This window comes from Nematostella vectensis, chromosome 10 (genome assembly GCF_932526225.1).
Source record: "Nematostella vectensis chromosome 10, jaNemVect1.1, whole genome shotgun sequence".
Classification (NCBI taxonomy): Eukaryota; Metazoa; Cnidaria; class Anthozoa; order Actiniaria; family Edwardsiidae; genus Nematostella; species Nematostella vectensis.
Window position 1 is genome coordinate 9,965,522 of NC_064043.1, and position 24,273 is coordinate 9,989,794.

Here is a 24,273-nt window from a genome sequence, read left to right on the forward strand (position 1 = left end):
CAAATATAACAATATTCGGTTTGGCCGATCTTGCTCTAAATCGACTATAACAATCTGAACATCTCTAGAAAGACGTCTTAAAGAAAGATGAACATACATACATGTATGTTTATCATTCTTGTTTTTATACTGCCAATCAAATCGTTCACAGGAAGAATACTACCATATATGTCTCTTTATAAAAAAAAATGTAAGTATTAACATTTGGTGACCGTGATTTCGAGCTTTGGGCTTGGAGAAGTAAGCAGAACATTTCCGCCTAAATTATAATTCAAATGCATCCATTTTGATCGCTTTTAACTTTTTGTAGACTGTGTTTTGACACTTGCGGCTTGAATATGATCAAAGCTAGGGTATGGAAAAGCAGTTGGGTAACGACGCAATACACAGGCTTACCAACCTCTCAGTCAGTGGGTGTCTACAAAACGAAGACCTAAAACCTAATACCTGTGACCCCAAAAGCTACGACCCCCCCCAAAAATTTCAGTTATTATTTAGTCTACCTTTTGTTTCCCAAATGGCTACACAGCGCGAAAGGTTCATATGGAATCAGTGATCCTAATGAGGTAATTCAGCAAATTTTGTTGTGCTTTTCATGGAGGAAAATTTCTCATGTGCGCGCCAATGTCAATGAAGAAGTTTTCTCGATTTTTAGCCTAAATAACAAGTTTCTGGCTTTAAAACACTTCCACGATTATTTAGAACAGCCAAGCGACCATTTTTAGCCTGAAAAGCTATGCAACAAGCGGCCCCAAAATGCTCGGCAAAGTATGAACGAAGCGTGGAGTTCGACATTTCATGCATCGTTCATTATGTGCCGAGCACTCACATGTCGCCTTTTGCGAATTTTTTCAAGCTCGAAGCCATCGTTTGGTCGTTTCTTAAAACGCCGATAAACTCAGAAACCGGAATGTCACCCGGTAAACATTTTCGGGTGTTTCTTCTAAAATCTTAATTGCCCGCTAACTTTCGGGAAATCGCTTCATGTTCTAGTTGTGTCGAGTTGTAGAAAGTTTTCATGCAGAGAAAACCATTCCACTGCCCGGTAAAAAGTGGGCCAAACAAGGCTTACATCATTCCATCAGATTTCCTCCCAACCAATCAGGTTTCATCTCTGTCAAATGATTTGACATTTAGCTGTCACAGTGCGCATAAAAATATAAACAGCTTTGCGAAATCATTAGTTTTTCTACAAAATGAGACTATATGTACTTGTTCTTTGTCTTTCTTTCGAAAAATGTCGATGCCACAGCAATTTTTGGGTGCACGTTGTCTGCAGATATCGACAAAACCAGGATTTCAATAACTATTTAGCCAATCTATTCATAAACTTTAAAGATTATGATTTACTTGTCTGGAACCCACATTGGCACGCTACGCAAAAGCTTTGTTTTGATAAACACTTTTCCTCGCCAGGAAGTTCGAAAACTTTTCTGGGGGCATTTTTCTAAATAACCGGTAATTGCCGGGTCTGTTAGGTTACCGGGAGAGTTTTTGGGATAATTTTTCGGGCAAAGGAGCGTGTCTGAAAAATGTGTGCAACTACAATTTTTAATGGGACAAATAAACGACGATTAAAAATAGTTTATTGGCGTGCACATGAGAATATTTCGTCCATGAAAAGCACAACAAAATTCGCTGAATTACCTCATTAGGATCACTGATTCCATATGAAACTTTCGCGCTGTGTAGTCATTTAAGAAACAAGGTAGACTAAATAATAACTGAAATTTTTTGGGGGTCGTAGCTTTAAGGGTCGTAGCTTTTGGGGTCACAGGTTTTAGGTTTTAGGTCTTCGTTTTGTAGACACCCCTCAATCAGTCACCCCTCAGTCTCCAATAACTATCTCGAATATTTCTAACAATAGCGCTTATTCTGAATAAATACACACCACAAAACAATGAGAGTTTACTGTGACCTTTATTCTAGGATATAAGACAATTATAGGACAATTACAGAAGGTGATCAATCGTGAAAATATTCGAGCTAGTACTGGGATTGACTGGAGACTCAAAATACCATCGGTAGCAACGGAATTTTAAGAGCAATAAAGTTTTATAGGGAAACCTTTTTACGTGTAATTAATATTTGCTTTAATACTTAATGTATTGCTTGCTTTGAAATATTAAAAAGAACTAGATAGAAGTAGATAATTTATACTAGCCACATTAACTAAAGCATAACGAAAGCTAGAAAAAATCTACAAAACACTGAGATTCTGAAGCCCTTTAGATTTTTGACAGAGCATGTATTATCTCAGCTATGATGTCCCTTATATCATCATTGTTATTCTAGGCGTACCGTTAGCTAACAAGGCAACCACACCCTTTGGACCAATCTCAGTATACAGCTTTTAACTTGCGTATGTCATTTTAAGCAAACGACACACGCCCGGGCCCGGAAAAAGCAATGTTTTCCCGCTCAAATATCGAAAGATGTTATTTAACTGCCACATGAATTTGAATTTTTACCCGGAACAACAGAAAATTTTTTAAGTTTTTTAATGGGGAAGTGGAAAAGGGGGAATAGAGCAAATCTAATTATTAGCTGATCATCGGCTGCCATTAAACTTTTTGGATGAAGAAACGCAACGGTCCGTAGAAACATTTAAAAAATAAGTCCCTATCCCTGCACTTGTCGCATGCCCGGGCGTGTGTCGGCGGCGAGATAAGTTCAGAGGTGAGCTTTCAATCAATCATGTCTCATACCAACATCACAACATTGGCCGTAACTAGGCAGGTTTTTGAACAATGGAATCGAGCGTTGTTTCACTCCCTTCTTATTTTATATAGAACCTAAATACGAAGGAACACTAGAGGCTATGGTTACACATAGCCTCCTACGCGCCGCTCTTAGGGACCCCGCTTCCCTAGGAGTAAGTACGCAGCTGCTTTGTCTCCTATTATCTTTGTTCCAAAAGGAGTTCTTTTGTCTCTATTCTTCTCGTTCTTTATGTCGAGGTGCGGATATTGTTCATTTGCCCAATCAAATTGCAGCTTGTAAGAGCTGCGTACTGACCCTTCCCTAGGCCCAGCGAGCTCGGCCTAGTATACTGGGCGAAACAGAAAAGCCCAGAACACATTGTGTTTTGATAACGCGGCATCGCGATACACTGAAATCGGCTTATAATCTTGAAAACGAACGAATTTAAAGTATTTTTTTTCTTGTTACGGGATTTAAAAATTCTTTATGATTTAACAGGCCCGTAACCAGGGGGGGAAGGGGGTACATACCCCCCACAACGGCCGAAGGTCCACTTCCGGTTTTCAAAAGGAGTGCTCTTTTGTAGATTAAACTATAAAGCATAAGCTAGATCACTCTGGTATGTAGCCAAATCCGACAATGAACGTTCCGTGGAGATACCCCAAAGGCATAAAACATCCCTTTTTTCTTTCAGGGGTGGTCAGGGAAAATCCTGGGTACGGGCCTGTAAATTAGTTAAGCCCGGGCTTAAAGGCAGATACGCCCCTGTTGACTATATTTTCCGAGTTATGGCGAATTTGTTTGGCCTTTCAGATTGGCTACCAGTCAAACTTCATATCCGCCTTGCTCCACATATATTTGCCGCCTCTTTTCAGAAACATTTTCTCGTCGAATCCACTGAATTTCATGGCTTCATCGACGCCGACATCGAGGATTGACTTGGATGGTGACTTAGAGCCACCAGTGCAGTCCAAAAAACGCATCTGAAACGGTTAATATGTTTGTTAAGCACTAGTCAATTGAAACGCCCAACCCACTGGTCCCTGGGAAGGGAAAAGCCCTCACCCACCCGGGACAAAACTGCAGTCAAATGCCTCTCCTTGGGATGCAAACTATAGGCAACTACCCGACAACAAGTCATCTGAAAAAAAAGCCATCTTTCAAAGCAAGTGCACTTAATAATTAATAACTATGAAGATGACCGTTTCCCAAAAAATGGAAAAAATAAATATTTTCATCTGGCGTTAGTTAGAATTCATATTCTTTGTTGCACATTTCGCCATGCAGCTTGCCACACGCTGATACATGGAATTGCTTGCTACAGAAGAAAAAGTCTCAAACCAGAAACTGACTCGAATTTTGCAAAGTACATTTGTGATGTTATTGATTTGTCCCCATGGTGGGGACAAGTCTCCGAGTCAAAAACTGTCAATTCCCCCACCCCCTCGGGACAGACTCTTGTTCAAATATGTTCTAAACCACCACGTTAACCCCATACTTTCCCGGGACCATGGGGGTGGGGTTTCAATTGACTAGTTCATTAAAATTGTGTATTTTATTCGTTTCAGAGAGGTATCCAGTATGGGACGAAATGAGGCACTCAACTAACTTTGTCATTTTGAATTAGAGTATATACATTTTTTTATATAAGAAAGCGTCTAGTTTTCAGTTGAGGCTTAGCCGTTCTTATTTCAGGAGCATTTTAAGACTGAATATGTTCTTAACGATGTTCTTAATTTCAGTGTATATAAAAATATAATAATTAATACTAATGAACAATAGTAATAATAAGGTCGTTACTATGAGCACAATTTTATTCTGCATTTTAGAACGCATCTGGACTAACCAAGGAATTTTTTTTGCTATCTGAGCCTCTGCATGTTCTTAAAATTTGGTGAAATCTCAGGCTGGACGTTCTTAAAAAACGGTTCTTATAAAAAAAATGGGGTACTCACATATTCGTCCAGAATCAGGTACGAGTTTTGCATCTGAAAACAGAGAAAATATTACCAATTAGATTATTCAATATAAGCGACCACTCTCGGGTCCAAGACAATAGACCGCTAGGTTTGCAACAGAGGTTCACAAAAAAGTTAAATTGAAAATATTCGTATCTTACTGTCGAATCCGTTGTATCGCGACCCGCGTTTTAAAAACACGATTTGTTTTGGTTTTCTGTTTCGTCAGTAAAACCATTCAGAGCCAATCAGAGTCTCGCTTTGTACACTTCCCTGGCTATCCTCCTGGACGAGAACCAGACAGTTTCGCTACACACAAAGCCAGGCAATTGCACTAGGCAAAAGATGGAAAACATTCGTATCTTACTGTCGAATCCGTTGTATCGCGACCCGCGTTTTCAACGCGATTTGTTTAAGTTTTCTGTTCCGTCAGTAAAACCACTCTGAGCCAATCAGAGTCTCGCTTTGTGCACTTCCCCGGCTTTCCTCTGGACGAAAACCAGACAGTGTCGCGACAGAAAGCCAGGCAATAACTGCACTAGGCAAAAGATGGAAAGAATCTGATTGGCTAAGAATAATTTGACTGGCGGAACAGAAAACCCCAAAAGACAAAAAAACAAATCGATGTTTTGAAAATGCGGCGTCGCGATATACGGATTCGACAGTAAATATCTAAAGATGACGTGGCCTGTAAATAAAGATGAACATATTGTGTGACTAGTATTCCTGGAAAGGGCGCTCAAGAACGTATTTATAGAGGTTTTAAGGCTCTTTTAGACAGTACGATTGAGTTGTATGCGACCTGCCTACGACATATCTTAGCCCTGCATTACACACTACGACTTTCGTAGTCGAGCATCGTAGCGGAGTGGTAGGCTGATTTGCACTCTAGGACTCGAGTTATAGAGGTGTCGCGGGCAAGTTGCATATATCAAAATCGTCTTGTATGAATTAGCCACGTAACAGGGATTCACAGACCTTCTCGTTTGATTCGGGGACAAGACACTCCAGTGATGCATGTCGGGAGATAAACTGATCAAACTCATGATTAGAGACAAGAAATCGCTCGGCATCACGCAATGCATCGTCACCGCTGTTTTCACCAGCAATCAGAAGGCACTGGAAGACCTGAACACACAAAAAAACAGGAATAGGTCAGAAATAGGTCGTTCTTACTCTAGAGGGGGAGGCAGGGGGTCATCAGGTTAGAGGTTAGCAAACGTATCGTTGACATCCTCCTAGGATAGGAGGGTCGGTATAACTCAGCTGTATCATTGGTCCTTCTAGGGAATGGGGGGTGGTTGGGGGAATCCTAGGGGAAAAGGACAGCAAGCATATCATCGATATTCTCCTAGAATAGGGAGGGGTCGGTATAACTCAGCATCATTGATCCTTTTAGAGGGTGGTTCCGAAGGGGAGGTTCCAGCAAGCGTATGATTGTACCATTAGGGAAAGAAGCGGTATAACTCGTATAATTGACCCTAGAGGGAGGGAGGATGGTGGACCTATACTATTCCTATTTTCCTATGATTTGGTTTTGAAAGGATTTTTACCTTCCATCTGACAGGACAAAGTTCCTGTATATGTGATGTCATATCCTCCTGCTTGTTGTATGTGTTGACCACTGTGTTCAATTTGAATGCAACTTTGTACTGCTGACACATGTCACGCACGCGTCGTAGAGCTTCCACGTGATTCTTGCCCTTTTGGCGACGTCCAATCAAAACATTTGTTTCTTCATCAAAGCTGTCGCAGGAAATGGCGAGAATATCAAGGCACTCCCCTACAATATAAAATGCATATGAAGTTTATAAAAGCTACAAAAATGACAAAATAGCCCCCCATCGCACATGTCATTCCTTTAATCACATCCTGCTGTTTTTGCTGAGCTAAGCAAGCGGTGCACTCTGGGAATATTGTCTCTTTTAGTCGTTACGACAAAAGGAGCAGTAGTTAAAGGTTACAGATACAGACAACTAGTTGAGGATATGAACGCGCTTCGAACGAAGCCCACGCCAGCGTCACACATGGTAATCGACGAGCTGCCTTGTTTGTTTCACATGTGACAAATTTGCACGAGCGAAACTGAGATCCCATGCATCCCGGTTTGTACATTTCATACAGATATCTCCTATTCTATTCCATTTGGTTATGCTACCGCCTTTGAACTCTTTTACTAGACTCTACCCGTTTAACCGTTTCGATTCTTTCAAATAAAAAATACATAAAGTACAAAACAAAAACCCGTCATGTTCTAAGCCGCATTTTACTCATAGTGAGAGAGAGAGATGCTGGATAGCGGGGGTGGGTGTGGGGGTTTTCAAGTCCAGTGAAAAATTTAAAAAACGTAGACAAAAAAACACCGTGCGAACTGTCAAAAACTGCGAAATTGCATTTTTTAATAACAATGTTTTTTTTCAGTAAGAGGGGGTTATGTGTGTTTTATATGATTCTTATCTATAGTTTTTCATAGATTGACAAATTTCCTCTTCAAAATATATATCCGTAGAAGTTTTTTTATATTCTTCCGTACTTTAGACTGCATAGAGTGTTTCTTTCAGCGTTCACATCTTCACAGTAAGCGTTCTCATAGAATAGAGATATCTGTACGAAATGCACAACTCGGGATCTCAGTTCCGCTTGTGCAACTTTGTCACATGTGAAACAAACAAGACAGCTATCGTCGATTACCATATGTGTGACACTAGCGTGGGCTTCGTTTGAAGCGCGTTCAGATACTCAACTTTTGATTCTAATTTCTCATAAACGCAGGTTCGACATACAACTACATCAAGCAAGTACTTTCGGTAAGGCCTATTTCACCAATAGAGTCGGGTAATAGTTTAGAAGAGGCGCGGCTTGGGCTCAAATGTTGAAAAGGAATAAATTCGTTAGTTTTCAAATTATCTTAATAAAATTACTCTCGAATTGACCATCTGGAATTTATTCTTGTGCAACACTGGTCCTCTTGCCCCTCTCACACAAGTTGCCTTAGGGTGTGGACTTAGCAGGGGGCGTAAATTCGGGAATGGATCTTTGTAGGCAAGAGTGCATTAATTTTTTCAAAGATTGCGAGGACAATTTTGAAGTAAAAGAAAGATTCATCAATCGCGAAGTTTGACAGGTCAGTTTTAAGCCAAAAATTCGTCTGCTTCAAGCTGGAGTACTGTTAGGTGTTACTGTGAATTTAGAAAAAAATTCATCGCGCAGATTCGATATTTTTATTTTAATATAAAAAAATCGCTTCCATTTACCTTGCATTTAAAAAAATAACTTGATTTTAAACATGAGTGAATCTTGCGGGATCTGACAAAGCATAGATGTATTAATAAAATCTGAAAAATTAACGAAAATCGAGCCGAAAATGAGTCTTCTATAGGGAACTTAGTAAAAGATGTTTAGCCAAAACAACCTCCGGGCGCGCCACCTTAACTTTAAGTATACTTTAACTTATTCGGTGCTCTGAAGTTTGTTTGGGAGTTTACGGCCAAAAGTATGGATAAAAATGTCCGGAAGTTACAAACAGATTTAAACATCGTCGAATTTATCAATCGCTTTTTGCCAGCAAAACCAAGCAAGAAATATATTTAACTTATACGTCTACTTAATTTGATATGCACCACTCGAAGCCAAGATTGTGGGCCAAAAATTGTGAGTAAAACAGTGATAACAATGATAACTCTGGGATAAACAATAGGGTCCTAGGGGCTAAACACTCGCTATGGCTCGATGATGCTCCTCTCAGTCGTTTTTACTCTCCCAAGCCAGGGGAGATATATTCAAACTATGTTTGGGTATAGGGTTTTTGAGCTTAACCTCAAGTCCCTGTGAAATTAGTGGAAGCAATGCATCAGATAAGCAGTTAGGGGTTTCACATCCCTAACCCCAGCACCCTAGCACAGACTTGACTAACCACTACCCCCTCCCCCCTTCTGGGAAACATGCCATCCCCTCTCCTTCTCAGTCTAAGATCTTTAACATCATTTGTGTTATCAAACTTTAATTTCAGCTATGTTTTCAAGTTAATTTTTTTTTGCTTGCAGGTAATGCACTAGTCAATTGAAACATTTCCCCCATGGTCCCGGGGAAGGGTGGGGGATTAGACTTTGACACTGTACAAAACAGAGAAAAGACCCCACCCCCTCGGGACAAATTTCTGCAGTCAAATGCTCCTACCCCTCAGGATGCAAACTTTAGGCAACTACCCACAAACAAGTCATCTGAAATAATCCTTTATCTTTCAAAGCCTATACACTTTAGCAAATTTGTACTAATAACTATATTATGAAGATAACAGTAACCAAAAAAAGGAAAAAATAAATATTTTATCTTCAAATATAATTTATCTTCATCTGGCGTTAGTTATCATTCACATTCGTTTTGCACATTTTGCGCCATGCAGCTTGACACACACTCATACATGAAATTGCTTGCTACAGAAGAGAAAGAGTCTCAAGCCAGAAAACTGACATGACTTTTTGCAAGTACATTTGTGAGGCTATTCATTTGTCCCCACACTCTTTGGGACAGATTCTTGTTCAAAAGTGCTCTAAACCCCCACTTTAACCCCCACTTCCCCTGGACCATAGGGGTGGGGGTTTTAAATGACTATTGTATAAAAACGATCTTAGTCATTCTGCCATTTTGTTCGACCCAGTTTCCGACAAAGTATGGTTACATGAAGTACTTACCGAAGAACCTCCGCTGAACATCTATTGCAGGCTATGATAACCATGGGCCAACTTACAGATTTTTTTTAAAGTTTTTTTTTCAACATTTTTTTTTATCTTCTTAAAGAATTTGTTTTAACTTTTTTTTCTCAAATATTTTTTAAACATATTTTCCTATTCGTTTTTTTTTCAACTTTATTTTTTCTTATAGATTTCTTTGACTTTTTTTCTTACTAGATGTTTATATTATTTCATACTAGTTTTATTTATACATTTTTTCTTACTAGATTTTTTCCCATAATTTTTTTCTTACTAGAATTTTCAAGTAAGTTTTTTCTAATTTGTCGAATTTTTTTAGCATTTTCATTTAAGCTTTATTTTTTTTCTTAGATTTTTACTTCTTGAATATTTTTTCTCCATTTTTTTTTTAATTTCTTAACTTTTTTCTCCGATTTTTTTTTTTTTTTCATGTTTGAGAAATGCTATGATAACGATGGGCCACCATACAATAGTCCCTTATGAGGATGCCATTTCTGGGGGTGAGGGTGGGAGGGGGATCCAGCCTTACCGTATTTATTGAACCAATTGTCCCGTATCAGGCTGCCATTGCTGACGATTGACACGCTGGGCAGTTCAAGCTCTTGTTTGCAGTAACGTACGAGTTCTCCAACAAACTTCCCTCTATCATGTAGGAACGGTTCACCACCGGAAAAATTTACTTTTTCCATACCTGTGGTTGAAAACATTTGATTGTATTGAAAAATTAAAATATTAGAACTAATATGTACACACCTTTTTTAAATAAGAGTAATTTATGTGTTATCCATGAAGCACAAGCTCAATAGTATGTGGGCACATGCACTGACACAGTACAGTGACCATATCTGTGTAATGGTGATCTGTGTAATGGTGAAGTATTGTGTGACGAGATCACTTTCGATGATGTATGCATTACCACAGGCCCGTACCCAGGATTTTTCTTGGGAAGGAGAGAAATCCGGAGAAATTTGATCTAATTTTTCCGGGGTGAGGGGGTTCTAATAAGAATTTTACCACCCGAAAAAACAAAAAAGGGTCTTTATGCCATTGTAGTATCTCCATGGGACGCTTATTGTCTACAAATAGCACGTCTAATGCCAAACGGAAGTGGACTTTAGAGCATTTTATCATCATTGTGGTATGTCATAGGTTTTGCATACCAAACAGCCCCCTTGGGTAACGTATATGCAGGTGCATTACCAGTGGCAGAGGATGGGGGGGGGGGGGGGGATGCGCAGTCATAGGTATCATATGGAAAAAGCATAGTATTTGGAGATTTCTCCATAAAGAATGACCCATGTTTTGCACACCCTGCGAACCCCCCTGTGTACGCACCTGATATAAAAGAAGTTACCATAATATATTAACGATAATTTGGGAAATAAAGCCAGGCGCGTACCTAGGATCAGGATAGTTGGGGATATGCAGTCATAGGAATCATATGGAAAAAGCTAAGTATTTAAGGATTCCTTAAAAAGAAATATAACCCACTTTTTGGCTGCCTGTAGAAAAAAAATATATTATGCATACTTATTTTTCTCAACCATATTTTGATTATTAGTTGTTATCAATTTAGTAAATCGATATCAATTATTATCAAATGATGCCAATTTAATAATTTTATCAATTAGTTACATCAGGACTTATTATTCAGATTAACCCTTTCACTGCTGGGTACTTTTGAGCAAAATTGTAAGAAAAACAGACTGAAAACAGAAACCTCCCCCCTATTACCGCTGACCCAAGACAGTATGCCTTGAATGTTTCAAACAATGCACTGCAGTGTCTTTTCAATCTAGCGACCGCATTGCTACAGCCTGTTGCTTACAACAGTTTTGCTTGTAATTTGCTTAAAAATTACAGCTTTTTTCACATCTGGAGAGTGCCTTAGGACACATACATGTCCGATACACAAACAAAATACCAGTGGCACAAGTCGTGAAGCGGAAATCTCCAGTCGTACAAGTAGTGTTTTGGGTATCTGGGTATACTGTGTTGTAAAAGTTATTTAGTGGTGTTTGGGTATCATGTGATAAAATACCAGTGGTACGTGTTTTGCATATGATTAGGGGCACCATTGGTACCAGTGGTATGAGTGGTGGGACAATGGGTCACCACTCGTACAAGTGGTGTTTTGTATGCCAACTAGCGATTGAGGACCGATCAAAATGACTTAACTACCCTTATAACATTGTTCGTCGTTCTCAAAAGTAATGTAAAACAAGCACACAAACATATCCTTAGCAGTCTTTTTGAAAAGCGAATTATGACGCATAATACGCGAGCCTATTACATTGTTCGTCGTTCTCAAAAGTATTGGAAAACAAGCACACAAACATACCCTTAGCAGTCTTTTCGAAAAGCAAATGAATTCGCATTACGCGTAATACGCATCATTAACGAACAGAACTAATCGAACTGTGAAACATTTGTGCATCTTAAATCGCATATATTACGCACTGGTATTTAGCGATTGTCAGAGGTCCCACCCATAGGTGTTGTCAGAGGTCCCATCGAAACAACCAAACTATTCTTATAACATTATTCGTCGTTTTCTTCACAGAGGGAGAAAGGAATTTTCTAGTGAATGGCCTCATACTCTCCTTTGTGGTACATCTACCCAGCTATTCAACCTTATTCAAAAATTGTTTTCAGGCTTATTCTGGGTTCCTTGGACCTGGAAATGTTTTGTTTGGCTTTGGGGCAAAAAGACTTTTGCCCGCCTCTCTGTGAAGGGGTTTCCAAGACTCACATGGAGACTCGCTTCTAATGGAGGTTTTAGCATTGATTATTGTGACTGATTGCTGTATTGGGGCCTGATGGAATGCAATAAAGGTATCTATTTGTGACTTGATCTGTTTTTGCTTGTCTTTATTTGTAGTGTCTTTTTTGGTATGAAACGTTTCTGAGTTTAAGCACTTGTTTCAAATTGGTCAGACATCAAGGCTAATATTTTGAAATTTAGCCAATTCTATAACATTGCTTGGATGCGTTTTTGAAGGTCGTCTATGCCTTGGATGAATCCATGAGTATCCGGGTCTCCGTGCGAGGTGGACTAGGAAAATCCTAGGATAACCTAGGAATATCCTAGGATTTTATTCCTAGGAATTCCTAGGAAATCCTAAGGAATGAGGTGTGAAATTCCACGGTAAATTGGGACAAAACAAACAAGAGTTTCCTGAGATTTTCCTAGGAAATTCTTAAGATTTTCTTAGGAATTCCTAGGAAGAAAATTGCATGTAAAGCCTAAGAATTCCTAGGATTGCAATATAGAATTTCAGAGGAAATGATAAACACTAAACCACATACAATGAAAACATTCAAAATTTTTTTTATTCAAAGTTTAGGTGCATCACATTTTCTTGCAGGTTAATTGTAAATACAAACATACATTAGAACTCACATAAACAAGACTATTGTCTATTTGTGCAAAATCTTGGACTTAGAAAACCAGTCCCATGTATTCCAGCACAACTAATATATGTGGGTCCCGTTTGGATGAGTTTCATGTTTAAAATAATCTAACCTCATTCAAGCAACCCTAGTGCCTCAGTATAAAACAAAATGGAAGCCAAATGGTATAGGAAAAAAGGATACTAGCTACATTATAATAGGCATCTTTGTATAGTCATAGTTTATAACTTTGTATATTCAGATAAGAAGCTAGAAGCCTAAAGCCTAGTAGGTTAGCATGAAAAGATAACTAGGTTCTTCATATGCAGGGTTTACTGTGATCAGAATATACGGACAAAAACCAACTACAGTAACATTAGATATTCAAAACAAATACCTGGACAAATTTTAGGTGCAAGACTGATTACTAGGTTTTCACTAGGCTAAGTTAGCCAATTTTGTGCTTCAAGCAACAGTTTATAAAGCATAGAAACTTTATATGCAAGCAGTGAATTTGTGTATCAGTTTGAAAATTTTTCATTCGATTCTTGCTATTCACGCATTGATACGTTCCTTGTACCTCAAATTTCTTTCTTTTCTGGCTTTGCAGCTCGGGCAAATTTTGCTATCTATCATAATGTCCTGCAAAGATATTAAGAGAAACACATAAGAAGGTAGTAGTGTTAAGAAGAAAAGAATCACAAAACACATCTAGTTCGAAAAGTCCGCTCACATACGATGATTCTATGCTAAAGTAAAATTTATTATTGATCCTATTACATTATAAAGCCCATTGCACACTAACCTTTCACTGCAATCAAGTCCTTAAAATAGGTGAATTTCGCGTAGAAAAGACGGGAGTAAACGGCTATCCGTTTGGAGGTTATGATAATGGCGTTCGTTCGACCGTTACGGTTTTGCGCCTTGGGCCCAAGCCCCTCTCGGCCACTAAAGCAAAGGACGCCCGGTACATTTCTATCTGCAAAGCGGGACTTCTTTTCTTATAATCTCAAGAAGCATTTCAATTAGAAACAATATATATTATGTCTAAATCAGATCTAAGATTTTAAAACAATTATCACCCTTCGTATCTTTCTTTTCAATGTAGTACTAATTCTGAAAAAAAGTACGCCTCATAAAACTCGTGTTCGAGTCCAATGCCTGTCTTTGATTACGTTTCTTATTGTTGTAGTATAGCTTACAAAAGTGTGCTGAGGTCTGTTCTTGTGATAAAAATGTTCGTTTAGGATTTCCTAAGAATTTCCTACGAGTTCCTAAATATTTTAGAATGCTTCAAATCTTCTTCTTAAGAATTCCTAAGATTTCCTAATCCCAATTATTCTGATTTTCTGGTCTACTGCTTATACTAGGAAATCCTAGGAATTTTAGGAAGTTTAATCATATTTTGTTAACACCTTTAGATCAAACTTAGGAAATCTTAGGAAATTCCTAGGAATACCTAGGAATTACTAAAAACCTAGGAATCCATCTCGCACGGCCCAACTTCAACGCGTCAGAAATGCAAAGTTTGCATTTCTGACGTGTTGAAGTTGGGCCTATATTTTACGGGCGTCTCAGGACGTTATAGTAATGAAAGACTAAATGCATTTTTTGGATCGCTGACTGCATGCAATGTATTAAAAAACAATTCGACTTAAACATAACAAATTTATTTATTTATTTTTAACATTTGTAAGTTAAAATGTATTCAATATTAGGTAGTTATGTTGTTGTAATATCTAAAATTCTATCTAAAAAGACCCCTATGAGTATTCTCGCCATTATAAACAGTGCGGAACATTACCAGATTTGGTTCATAACAAATTTATTTATTTATTTTTAACATTTGTAAGTTAAAATGTATTCAATATTAGGTAGAGTCATGTTGTTGTAATATCTAAAATTCTATCTAAAAAGACCCCTATGAGTATTCTCGCCATTATAAACAGATAAAAGCCGTAAAATTAATAAAATACTCGCGAGTTCTCGCATATAAAACATAAACCAAAACCAAAAAACATGCGTTGACCAGCTTCCGGCGGCCCGGCTGTCCTCTTACACACGACTTCCCACATACACAAAATGCAGAAAGAACGCCAGAAAAAAAATCTGCAGCTAAAATTCTCGCAGTATCAATCCTTTTCTTGCAAACACTCACCGGCCTTCTTCAACATCAAGAGCCCTTTCTTTGCTTCTTCTATGGGAAGCACGAACGATGTTTTCGCTGTGTGGAAGCAGAATCCGCACTGGTAGTTGCATTGCCTGGTGAAGTGATAGTTTACACTCACAGGTACAGTTCTGCCTTGCCGTATCTTTGCAATTGTCAGGTTGTTGTCAGATTTTAGGTATCTTTCGTTTTTGGTCCGCGAGTCTGTTTTGCCACGGATCTTTTTAGGATCTATGGTCGATTTGCTTCTTCGCCAGTTGTCGAGAAAATAAACTACTATGCAAACACACAAAAAGCCCACAAGCGCGAAATACCATGCCATCGTTTTTGTGCTTAGTTTTCAACTCAGTTTCCTTGGCATCTATATATGTTATTTTCCGTAGTTCCAAGAACTAGGGTCTTTCCCTTGTTTGTGAGGTGACGCGTTTCTATTTATAGATTTCGTCATGGGCAGAAATATTGAACCAAAACAGGAGTTGGGCCGAGCTTTTCCAATTTTGCATATCTATTGTGTTTGCGCGCATTTGATTGGTTCCCAAAATCCACATCTCGAAGACCCGGGGAAAAATGGCGGCTAGAAGAGAGAAGGGTTTTTATCGTACGCTTTATTCGATCTCTTCCGTTGATCTTTTTTGCGATCGGCCTTTGAAACGAATTCAAGGTAAAGGTCGGCTTTGGGAAGTTGTTCGGCTTGTCTTAGAGCGCAAGACAACAGAAGGCAAGGTGAGTTTGACAAAGTTTTAACTTACAGGTCATATCGCTACCGGCCTCGTGTCATCGTATTTTTGTTTGGGTCCATTGCCCCCGATGGCTTCTTGCTATTTACGATATTGTAGATGAAAATATACTACTCTGCATTCTGATAATCAGCATGAATACCTCGTTTTATGGAAGGGCTTCTCTCCCTACGATGCAACATGGGAACCTGTCGAAAACATGACGTCCGAGTGTGTCCGGTACGTCAGAAGCTTCAGAAGCTCAACTTTACTGGGATGCGAACCTACTATTTACCACTAGGGCTTTTTTCACCTATTAGTTTCCAAATTAAAAAAAAATGAGGCTACAGAATAATAAATAATAGGCAAGTTGCATATGTAACAGATCCACAATAGAAAGTTTCACAAAATCTAGCTCAGAATTATTTTCAGATGCTTTACTTAAATCCTCCTATGTATTTGTCTTTCAGCTTGTTCTACTCCCCACCTATGCCTGATGGAAGTGTCCTTCATTCCAATGTCGCAGTCTTTCGAGCTGAGGTTGAAGTGCTTTTGAAATCTAGGTCAAGGTTACCAGTAACCTATTATTTCAGGGGAGATGTTTTTAGATATTTATTTAATTTTAATGACTCCAATCAGAATTATTCGAAAGAGATCAGTTCCCTGCCACATATTTTCCAAAGGGCTGGGATCAGCTGGCTGACATGCATGGACAGGGGATCAAAGTATTTTATCCCATGAAGGTTAGAAGCTTTGTTAGCTTTACAAAAAAGAAATACTCCAGACAACCCCTGCCTTTTCATTACCTAGGGCTTTTCAAGAGAAAGTAACAATTTCTTTCGTTAAAGTTGCACTTGGTGACAAATAAAGTTAGTAGAGCCTTAATTTGTGTTCCCTCATCTTCGCTTCATCTTAATTTCCTCTTCCCAATATTGGGCATTCCATTTGACATAGGGATGAGGGAGTTTCTCCCTGTGATTAGCTTGCCCAACCTAAACTCTGCTCGCAGAACCTCACAGGGGTCATCAAGGTGGTTAGATTTCCTCAAAACCACTTTTCTTGCATCATCATTATTTTTCTCCAGACCTATAAAAGTATTTATAATATACGAACATTTCAAAACTTTTCACTTTTTGATTTTTACTAAAAATAATATTATTTACCCACCTTGACCACTAAACTGCTTCAGGTTTTGATAGCGCCTTATCAAGGCTGCAACATGCATGTAGCGTGTCATTCGCTCTTTTTTGTAGCCAAGCCTCACATCACCAAGGCTACCAAATTTGGTTATCCATTCTTTAGCCTGTGGAATTTTTGATACAAAAAACAGGTATAGTAGTTTTGTCAGATTCTATCAAGATCATACAGGTTTTTTTTTTTAAATTTAAAACACTTCTAGCTTTACCTCTTTTTGATAGACTTTCATGGATGGTGGTTTCCAGTTAGAAACACAATCAAAATACAAATGGTGGAAATCATGAAAATACAATTTATTTATATCTCTATAGCTTACTTTTTAATTTTCAGTGAGAATGCTAAATTTACCTTCCAGATTTCTGCTACCCTAGCAGCTGTAGATGGCTGTAGGACACCAATGAGCTTCTCTGGGAGCTCTTTCAGAAGTTTCTTTCTATCGCTACCCATCAAAATTGTGAAGTCATAGGTACCACTTCCCCTACCATCTGCATTAAGCTTCTCCCACACTTGAAACGATAACCCACACGACCGTGTAGTTTGTACTAATTGACTCAGATGGCTTGTGCTTCCTTTGTTTGATCTTTTACTGATCTGAAATATAAACATTTTTTTCTGCCTTGAGTCAACTTTTTGTAGTGCCATTTCCTAAAGCTCAATGGCGCTTTACATTTTTAAACTTTACTACAACGTACTACAATTCCATTGCTTACAGTTTTTCCACTTCTTATAGTAATTGTACATGGACAGATTCGTGTCCTATATAAGTGCTTTATTTGTCATAAAAAGTTTATAATCAGGTAGATTGTATTGACCTTTTCCTTTTCATCCCACTGCATTGCATCTTCTATTGCATTATCTATCAGGATATCTGTCACCCTCAGCATTAAGTGGAGCTCATCTATTAGTATGTGGTCAGGTTCGATGTTGAATAGGGGTTTATTTACACAGCAGTAATTCTCTCCTTTCTTTTTCCACACTCGATGATATCCTGTAGGGTCCTGCGTAGTGGGTCCTTCTCATAATACTCATCATCCTTGCTCATGTCACCTCTGGGGAAATTACAAAACAATTACCTTGTATTGTAGGTCACTTAGACCTAGTATTCTTAACAATTTTTACCTGTCTTTCTTGTGAACTTTGCACCAAAGACAAGCATATGCTGAGTTTGCAGCACTCAAACCCATTGTTTGTAAGAGGAACTGAAAAAAAAGAAGCAAATTACTAGATGTTTTTCTTTTTAAAATGTCACATTCTGCTAAGAACCTTGTAATAAATGGTGTTTACTTCAAAATTCGGTTGTTTTTTGTACAATAAAGCTCTACAAAATCAAATCTACCGAGTGAAAAACTACAACATAAGACAACGAGGAGCCCTATCCTCGGGGGGCCCATAAGATAAATAAGGGGCCACAGGGGGCCCAAAACAAATAATATTATAACATCTCCCTTCTCAACAAAGTGTTAGGTTAAGTGTTCAATAAATGTTCTTAACAATGTTCAATAAGTCTTTGTGGTTTTTTGATAACCCTGCCAGATGCTGTGCTCATCGGTGTCGTCTCGTGTTGCCTCTCAGAAGACTTTGGTGGTGTAGGCGATGCTGTCACATTATTGCTTAACTGTGTGGGGTTGTTGGTACTTTCTGGTGGTAGTTGAGGAATGGCTGGTATAACAAAAGGACTTGTGCTCATCGATTGATCATTAGGTGTTGAAATGATTTTTCGTCGATTTCTCCTGAAGACACGCCCACGCTCATCTCCTAATAAGTACGATCGGGGCAATACTTCTGCTTTCCTCCACTCAGCCTCCCGGTTTGGACGGATACGCACCTTATCTCCAACTTGTAAAGGAGGGAGATCATGACTATGACTATCATAATACTTTTTTGAAACACTCTGACGATGTTTCAATGTCTTCACAACTTGATTTGGGTCAACAGGCTGAGGCAGTAGCAAACGTCGATGAGTCGGTAGTTGGGTACGTGTTCTCCTACTCATTAGCAGCTGAGCTGGAGACACACCTAAGTCATCAAAGGGTGTATTCCTGTATTTGAGTAATCCTTCAAAAGGATCTTTGTTGTCAGCAGCCGCTTTCTTTAAAATCCGTTTTGCGGTCTGAACTGCTTTCTCGGCAGCTCCATTTGATTGTGGATACTCTGGAGAGCTTGTGGTGTGACGGAAACCCCACTCATCTGCAAACTTTTTGAACTCATGTGAACTATTAAAAAGGTTTCTAGTGTTACTGTACTGGGAGCCATTGTCGCTCAGAACTTCCACCGGGATCCCAAACCTTGCAAAAATCTTCTTTAAGTTATTGATAACACAATTAGCAGTGGTTTGGCGTAACAACTCAATCTCAAAGTACTTTGAATACAAATCGGTAACAAGCAAATAGGAATGTCCGGCATATTCAAAGATGTCAGTACTGATCACTTGCCAAGGCAATCCAGGAACCTCACGTGGTAGTAGGGTCTCTCTTGGCTGTTGGTTTCGGAAGGCATTACATATGGAGCAGGAACTAATCTTGTCTTTGATCTGTGCAGTCATTGAGGGCCAGAAAACATATTCTCTTGCAAAACTGAGACTTTTGTTCTCACCCATGTGTGCGCCATGAATTTCTTCTAGCACCTCTGCCCTCAACGATCTCGGGACAATGATTCTGTCTGCTTTGAATAACAAACCATCTTCTACGCTAAGTTCCTCTCTAAAACTCCAGTATTCTCTCGCTAGCTCATCAAGTTGATGTTTTTCTGCTGGCCAACCTTTAACGACATATTCCATGACCACTTGAGAGGTAACATCGCAGTTTGATGCTTCCTTGAATTTTTGCAAAGTGCTTGAATCTACACCAAGACTGTCAATTAAGTTGATTCCAATCATCTCTTCTGGTTCACTAACTGGTTTAGTGTCACTAACTGGGGCTCTGCTTAAGCAATCTGAGATGAATTGTTTCTTTCCTGGCACATAACGAACATCAAGGTCATACTTTGTCAGCTTTAACAACATCCTCTGCAATCTCGGTGGTGCTTCATTCAAGGGCTTTTTGAAGATGGCTTCTAGTGGTTTGTGGTCGGTTTCAACTACAACACGACGTCCATAAACATAAGTATGGAACTTTTCAGTTCCCCAGACAATTGCCAGAAGCTCTCGCTCGATGTTGGCATACCTTGTCTCAGCAGGTGATAGTGTTTTTGAGCCAAATGCTACAGGTCTTTCGTCCTGCAGAATCACAGCACCTAATCCCGTGCCACTTGCATCAACATTAAGCACTGTCTCTTTGGTGTTGTCAAAATAGGCTAAAACTGGCGCTGAGGTAATGACTGCTTTGAGCTTGTCAAATGCATGCTGTTGAGGTGTCTCCCATACGAATGCGGTATCATTCCTTGTTAGCTGCGAGATAGGGCCCTGGAGATCAGCTTTATGTTCAATAAATTTATCCAGATAGTTTACAGTTCCTAGGAAACGTAGTATGCCATCTTTATCGGTCGGGGCAGGCATCTCGTTGATAGCTCTTACCTTTTCAGGATCAGGCTTTAAACCGTCTGCAGTAAATAGGTGTCCAACGTAGCTGACTTCAGGAACTCGAAGTTTGGTTTTACGTGGATTTAACTTTAGACCTATCTCACGGCTCCTCTTCAATACTGCAATCATCTTGTCATCTAGCTCACATTGATTTCCACCATGTATCAAAAAGTCGTCAACGATTATTTCTACTGGTACTCCTGCGAAGAGTCGGTCCATCTCTCGTTGGTAAATCTCGGGCGCGGAACTTATGCCGAATGGGAGCCGCAGGAATCTGTATCGACCCCAGGGGGTATTGAAAGTCAGGAGCTTCGAGCTTTCTTCGTCTACTGGTAGTTGCCAAAAACCGCTGCATGCATCCAACGTTGAGAATATTTCAGCACCGGTGAGTTTGTTGGCAACCTGTTCCACTGTGGCCATCGGATAATGGGGTCTCTTGAGGGCTCTATTGAGGTCACGTGGGTCTATACATATTCTGATGTTGTCTTTGGTTGGTGGGCTTTTCTTTTCTTTGCCTTTTCGTTTATCGATTACTAACATCGAAGAGACCCAAGGGGTATGTTCTTCTTCTTTAACAATGATCCCATCTTCTTCCATCTCTCTCAGCTTCTGTTGAGTTGGGTCTAACATGGATACTGGGATCTTTCTGGGTGCGTGTATAACTGGAGTTACTGCAGAGTCTACCTCTAGGTGTACTTTGTTGGGTAACATTCCTGGTTTGTTACTGAAGCAATCAAGGTAATCTTTCAGAACAGGGTCACTTGTGAGGGTTGTGGTACTTTTGCTTTGTTCTCTGGACAAGTCGATGTTTGATGTTTGTGCTGATGGTGAATCTAGCAATGTGAGATCCATGAACTGTAGGACTTCAAGATCAAGGCAAGCCTCACAACTTAGTAGTGGGGTGAACTCTCCATCAACTACAAGATATAACAGATCTATCTTTCGATCTTTGTACTGTGTTGGAAGGCGGACACATCCTTTAGAGTAGATGGGCTTAGTCGCAAGCCAGCCCTTCAAAGGCTGGTGTACACGTTTCAACGGCTTGTTGGTGATGCTCTTGTACAAGTTGTAGGGGATGACAGTAGCCTCCGCACCCGTGTCTGCTTTCAGTTTGACCTCTTTTCCTGCTATCATGACTTTTATCAAGCTCTTTTTGGGTTGCTGGTTCTGTAACACGCTTCCGACTTCAATGGATCCAAAGTATGTGTGGGTTTCGTTGCTGTCACTTGAGTCATACTCCTGTTCCACCACATGCACTTCTGGATCTTTTTTCTGTTTGTTTTTACACATCTTTGCAAAATGGCCTGTTTTGCTACAAATCTTGCAATTCCTTTTAAAGGCTGGGCATCGTGTTGGGTGTGCAAATGAATGGCGATATCCACAGAACTTACAAGACGGCTGTTCTTTCTTAACTTGGACTGGTTGCACAGACACTGTTTTACTTGGGACTACTGTCTGTGGAACAAACTTATACTTCTGCAGCTCAGTCGCCTCATAAGTTCTGCAGTAATCATGCGCGGTTTGTAGGGTAAGGTCTGGCTTTTTCAACAACTCCCCTCGCAATTCATCGCTGGTTACTCCCTCCACAATACGGTCTCGTATCAATGAATCTCTAAGTGCTCCAAAGTCACAGTTTAATGAAAGCCGTTTTAGCTCACTAACAAAGTTGTCAATTCGTTCACCCTCCTTTTGGTTTCTAAGATTGAAGAGCAGTCGCTCATAAATGACATTCTTAGCTGCTCGACAAAGTTCATGGAACTTTCGGCACACATCACCATAAGATTCATTACTCTCGCCTGCAGTATACACAAAGTGGCTATACTCTTCAATTGCACTCGGTCCAGCACAGTTAAGTAACAAATTAACTTTTAACTTATCTCCCTTGTCGTCCTTTCCTTTTGCAACCAAGTAAATTTCGAACTGCATTAGGAACTTTCTCCAATTTTCTGATGCATTCGCATCCAACACCAAAGGTCCCGGAGCTCGATGATACATTTCCCCACTTTCGGCCATCGTTTCCTTGTTTTGTCGACTTTTCTTTAACAATTAATATTCTCCAGTGGTTAACCACTTCTGACACCATGTAATAAATGGTGTTTACTTCAAAATTCGGTTGTTTTTTGTACAATAAAGCTCTACAAAATCAAATCTACCGAGTGAAAAACTACAACATAAGACAACGAGGAGCCCTATCCTCGGGGGGCCCATAAGATAAATAAGGGGCCACAGGGGGCCCAAAACAAATAATATTATAACAAACCTGTAGACGAATGTTACCTTATAGTCTCCGCCCAGAAAGAACTCTACATTTATCTTCTTGCCATCAAGTTCTACATAGCCATCATCTTGCACTGCATCAATCAAGAACATCTTTCAAGCTCTCTGCTATTGTCTCATACTTCTCTGGCCCATTGATAACTGCCACTGCGTGCGTACCTAAAATGTAATTGTATGATGGTATGAGAAACATTGGAATGTATAGCCTTGTTCCATGTATAGCCAGAGGTATAGCATATAAATGAGGTACACAAACTTTCGAGGAAAGCAGATCATCAGGTGCATTCATTATTGCAAAGCTAAAAAGGATGAAATTTGAGGAGCGGCTCATTCTGGCCCCGTCACCACTGAGCTTTATCCTGACATGGTCTGTAACCATACCACTTGCTCTATGTTGAAAGAATTGGGATACCACTTCTATTTTAACTTGGGTATTTATGATTTATAGCAGGCAGTCCTGCTATAAATATTCCCAGCAACCAGATTATCTAGTAAATATCATGATTGCATATGCTTATTTTTGTAAATATCATTACTGTACTGTATGTACAAATCAAGATTTGTTGTTGCATTGTTGTTTCCTGGGGTGTGATTTGTTGTTGCATTGTTGTTTCCTGGGGTGTGTGTGTGTGTGGGGGGGGGGGGGGGGGGTATCAGTTCTTAATACATTTTTGTACATGAATCAATTCTGATTAAAATTACTAACAGCTCACCAGACTCTTGATTTGCTCTACCAGTCTCTCCTTGAAATAGAACTGGGCTCCTGGAACTTGTCCTGGAGTGGGCCTGATGTTGCACTGTTTATTGAGCTCTGAGTGACACTGTTTTATGATATAGCCTCAGCGAAGCCATCGACTATGCTTGACACCTTTTGGATAAAATCATCCCCAACACCAAATTTGTCCATCAAAAATAGAACACTTTCTACAGTGGCTTTGTCATTTTCATTAAGTGAGAGGTATTGGGCATTCTGGCCTGTTGTTTTGGATCCACCTTGACATGCTGTTGACAAGGCCAGATTGTAGTTTTTCTCATTGACAGAGTCAGTTACTTGGAGAAAATCAAGCTCTAAGCCAAACAATTCTATAAATGCAAGTGCTTTCTCTGCTTTATTTTTTAGTATTTTTATTTTTCGGTTTTTACTTTGTTCGGACTTTAATTCAGGGATGGGAGTCCCCACATTTGCATCGCATGTTTCTCTCTTCAAGTGCCTAATTTGCTGTCTCAAGGAGTCATTACCCTTGAGCCGTCGCACCTCATCTTTCAAGGCTTTAACTAGTTCATCACGTTCTGCAATGGAAGAAGTTTCCTCGACTCGTTCTTCCACCAAATCCTTTATTTCTACAACTTCTTTCCTCAAGAGTCGGACTTTGCAAGCGCTGGTGCAAAAGTCCAAGCGTGGTTTCACCGATCCCCGTACGTTTAGTTTCTTTTTCTGTGCCGAACTTCTCCTGCATAGATCGTCCAATCTTTTTTCAAGTAAGACGCTTTCTGAGCTGATATTCAGAGTGGCCCCTATAGACTTTAGCAGGTCGATGTACCGAATGTCCTTCGTTTTGATTAAATACCAGCCAGCAAGTAGGGGTCGCGGCAAAGTTATACAGTCGAACCTCTATTAAGCGGTCACCCTCGGAAC

At 39.6% G+C, this 24,273-nt stretch overlaps 3 protein-coding genes across 5 annotated transcripts; 1 reads left to right on the plus strand and 2 right to left on the minus strand.

The window, feature by feature from the left end:
* Window positions 1-1,901: 1,901 nt before the first annotated feature.
* Window positions 1,902-17,784, minus strand: LOC116605799 (radical S-adenosyl methionine domain-containing protein 2). Of its 2 annotated transcripts, XM_048733838.1 has the most exons (8): window positions 17,656-17,784; window positions 17,192-17,434; window positions 16,814-16,949; window positions 9,900-10,061; window positions 6,215-6,444; window positions 5,640-5,789; window positions 4,659-4,691; window positions 1,902-3,686 (listed from the first exon to the last, which is right to left on the minus strand). In XM_048733838.1, exons 1-8 carry the CDS (start codon window positions 17,725-17,727, stop codon window positions 3,522-3,524), a joined length of 1,191 nt encoding a protein of 396 aa, XP_048589795.1. In that variant the 5' UTR covers window positions 17,728-17,784; the 3' UTR covers window positions 1,902-3,521. The 2 variants fall into 2 exon arrangements, with proteins under 2 accessions (XP_048589795.1, XP_001639114.3); XM_001639064.3 differs by lacking the exons at window positions 16,814-16,949; window positions 17,192-17,434; window positions 17,656-17,784 and adding an exon at window positions 14,922-15,331.
* LOC5519281 lies at window positions 15,498-16,531 on the plus strand. 2 transcript variants are annotated; one of them, XM_001639145.3, is made up of 3 exons: window positions 15,498-15,653; window positions 15,801-15,886; window positions 16,117-16,531. In XM_001639145.3, exons 1-3 carry the CDS (start codon window positions 15,498-15,500, stop codon window positions 16,385-16,387), a joined length of 513 nt encoding a protein of 170 aa, XP_001639195.1. In that variant the 3' UTR covers window positions 16,388-16,531. The 2 variants fall into 2 exon arrangements, with proteins under 2 accessions (XP_001639195.1, XP_032219981.1); XM_032364090.2 differs by having other exon boundaries at window positions 15,825-15,886.
* A 25-nt stretch (window positions 17,785-17,809) lies between the features above and the next one.
* Window positions 17,810-22,620, minus strand: LOC125573301 (uncharacterized protein K02A2.6-like). Its single transcript, XM_048733837.1, has 2 exons — window positions 18,107-22,620; window positions 17,810-18,042 (listed from the first exon to the last, which is right to left on the minus strand). Exon 1 carries the CDS (start codon window positions 22,371-22,373, stop codon window positions 18,330-18,332), a length of 4,044 nt encoding a protein of 1,347 aa, XP_048589794.1. The 5' UTR covers window positions 22,374-22,620; the 3' UTR covers window positions 17,810-18,042; window positions 18,107-18,329.
* Between the last annotated feature and the right edge of the window lie 1,653 nt (window positions 22,621-24,273).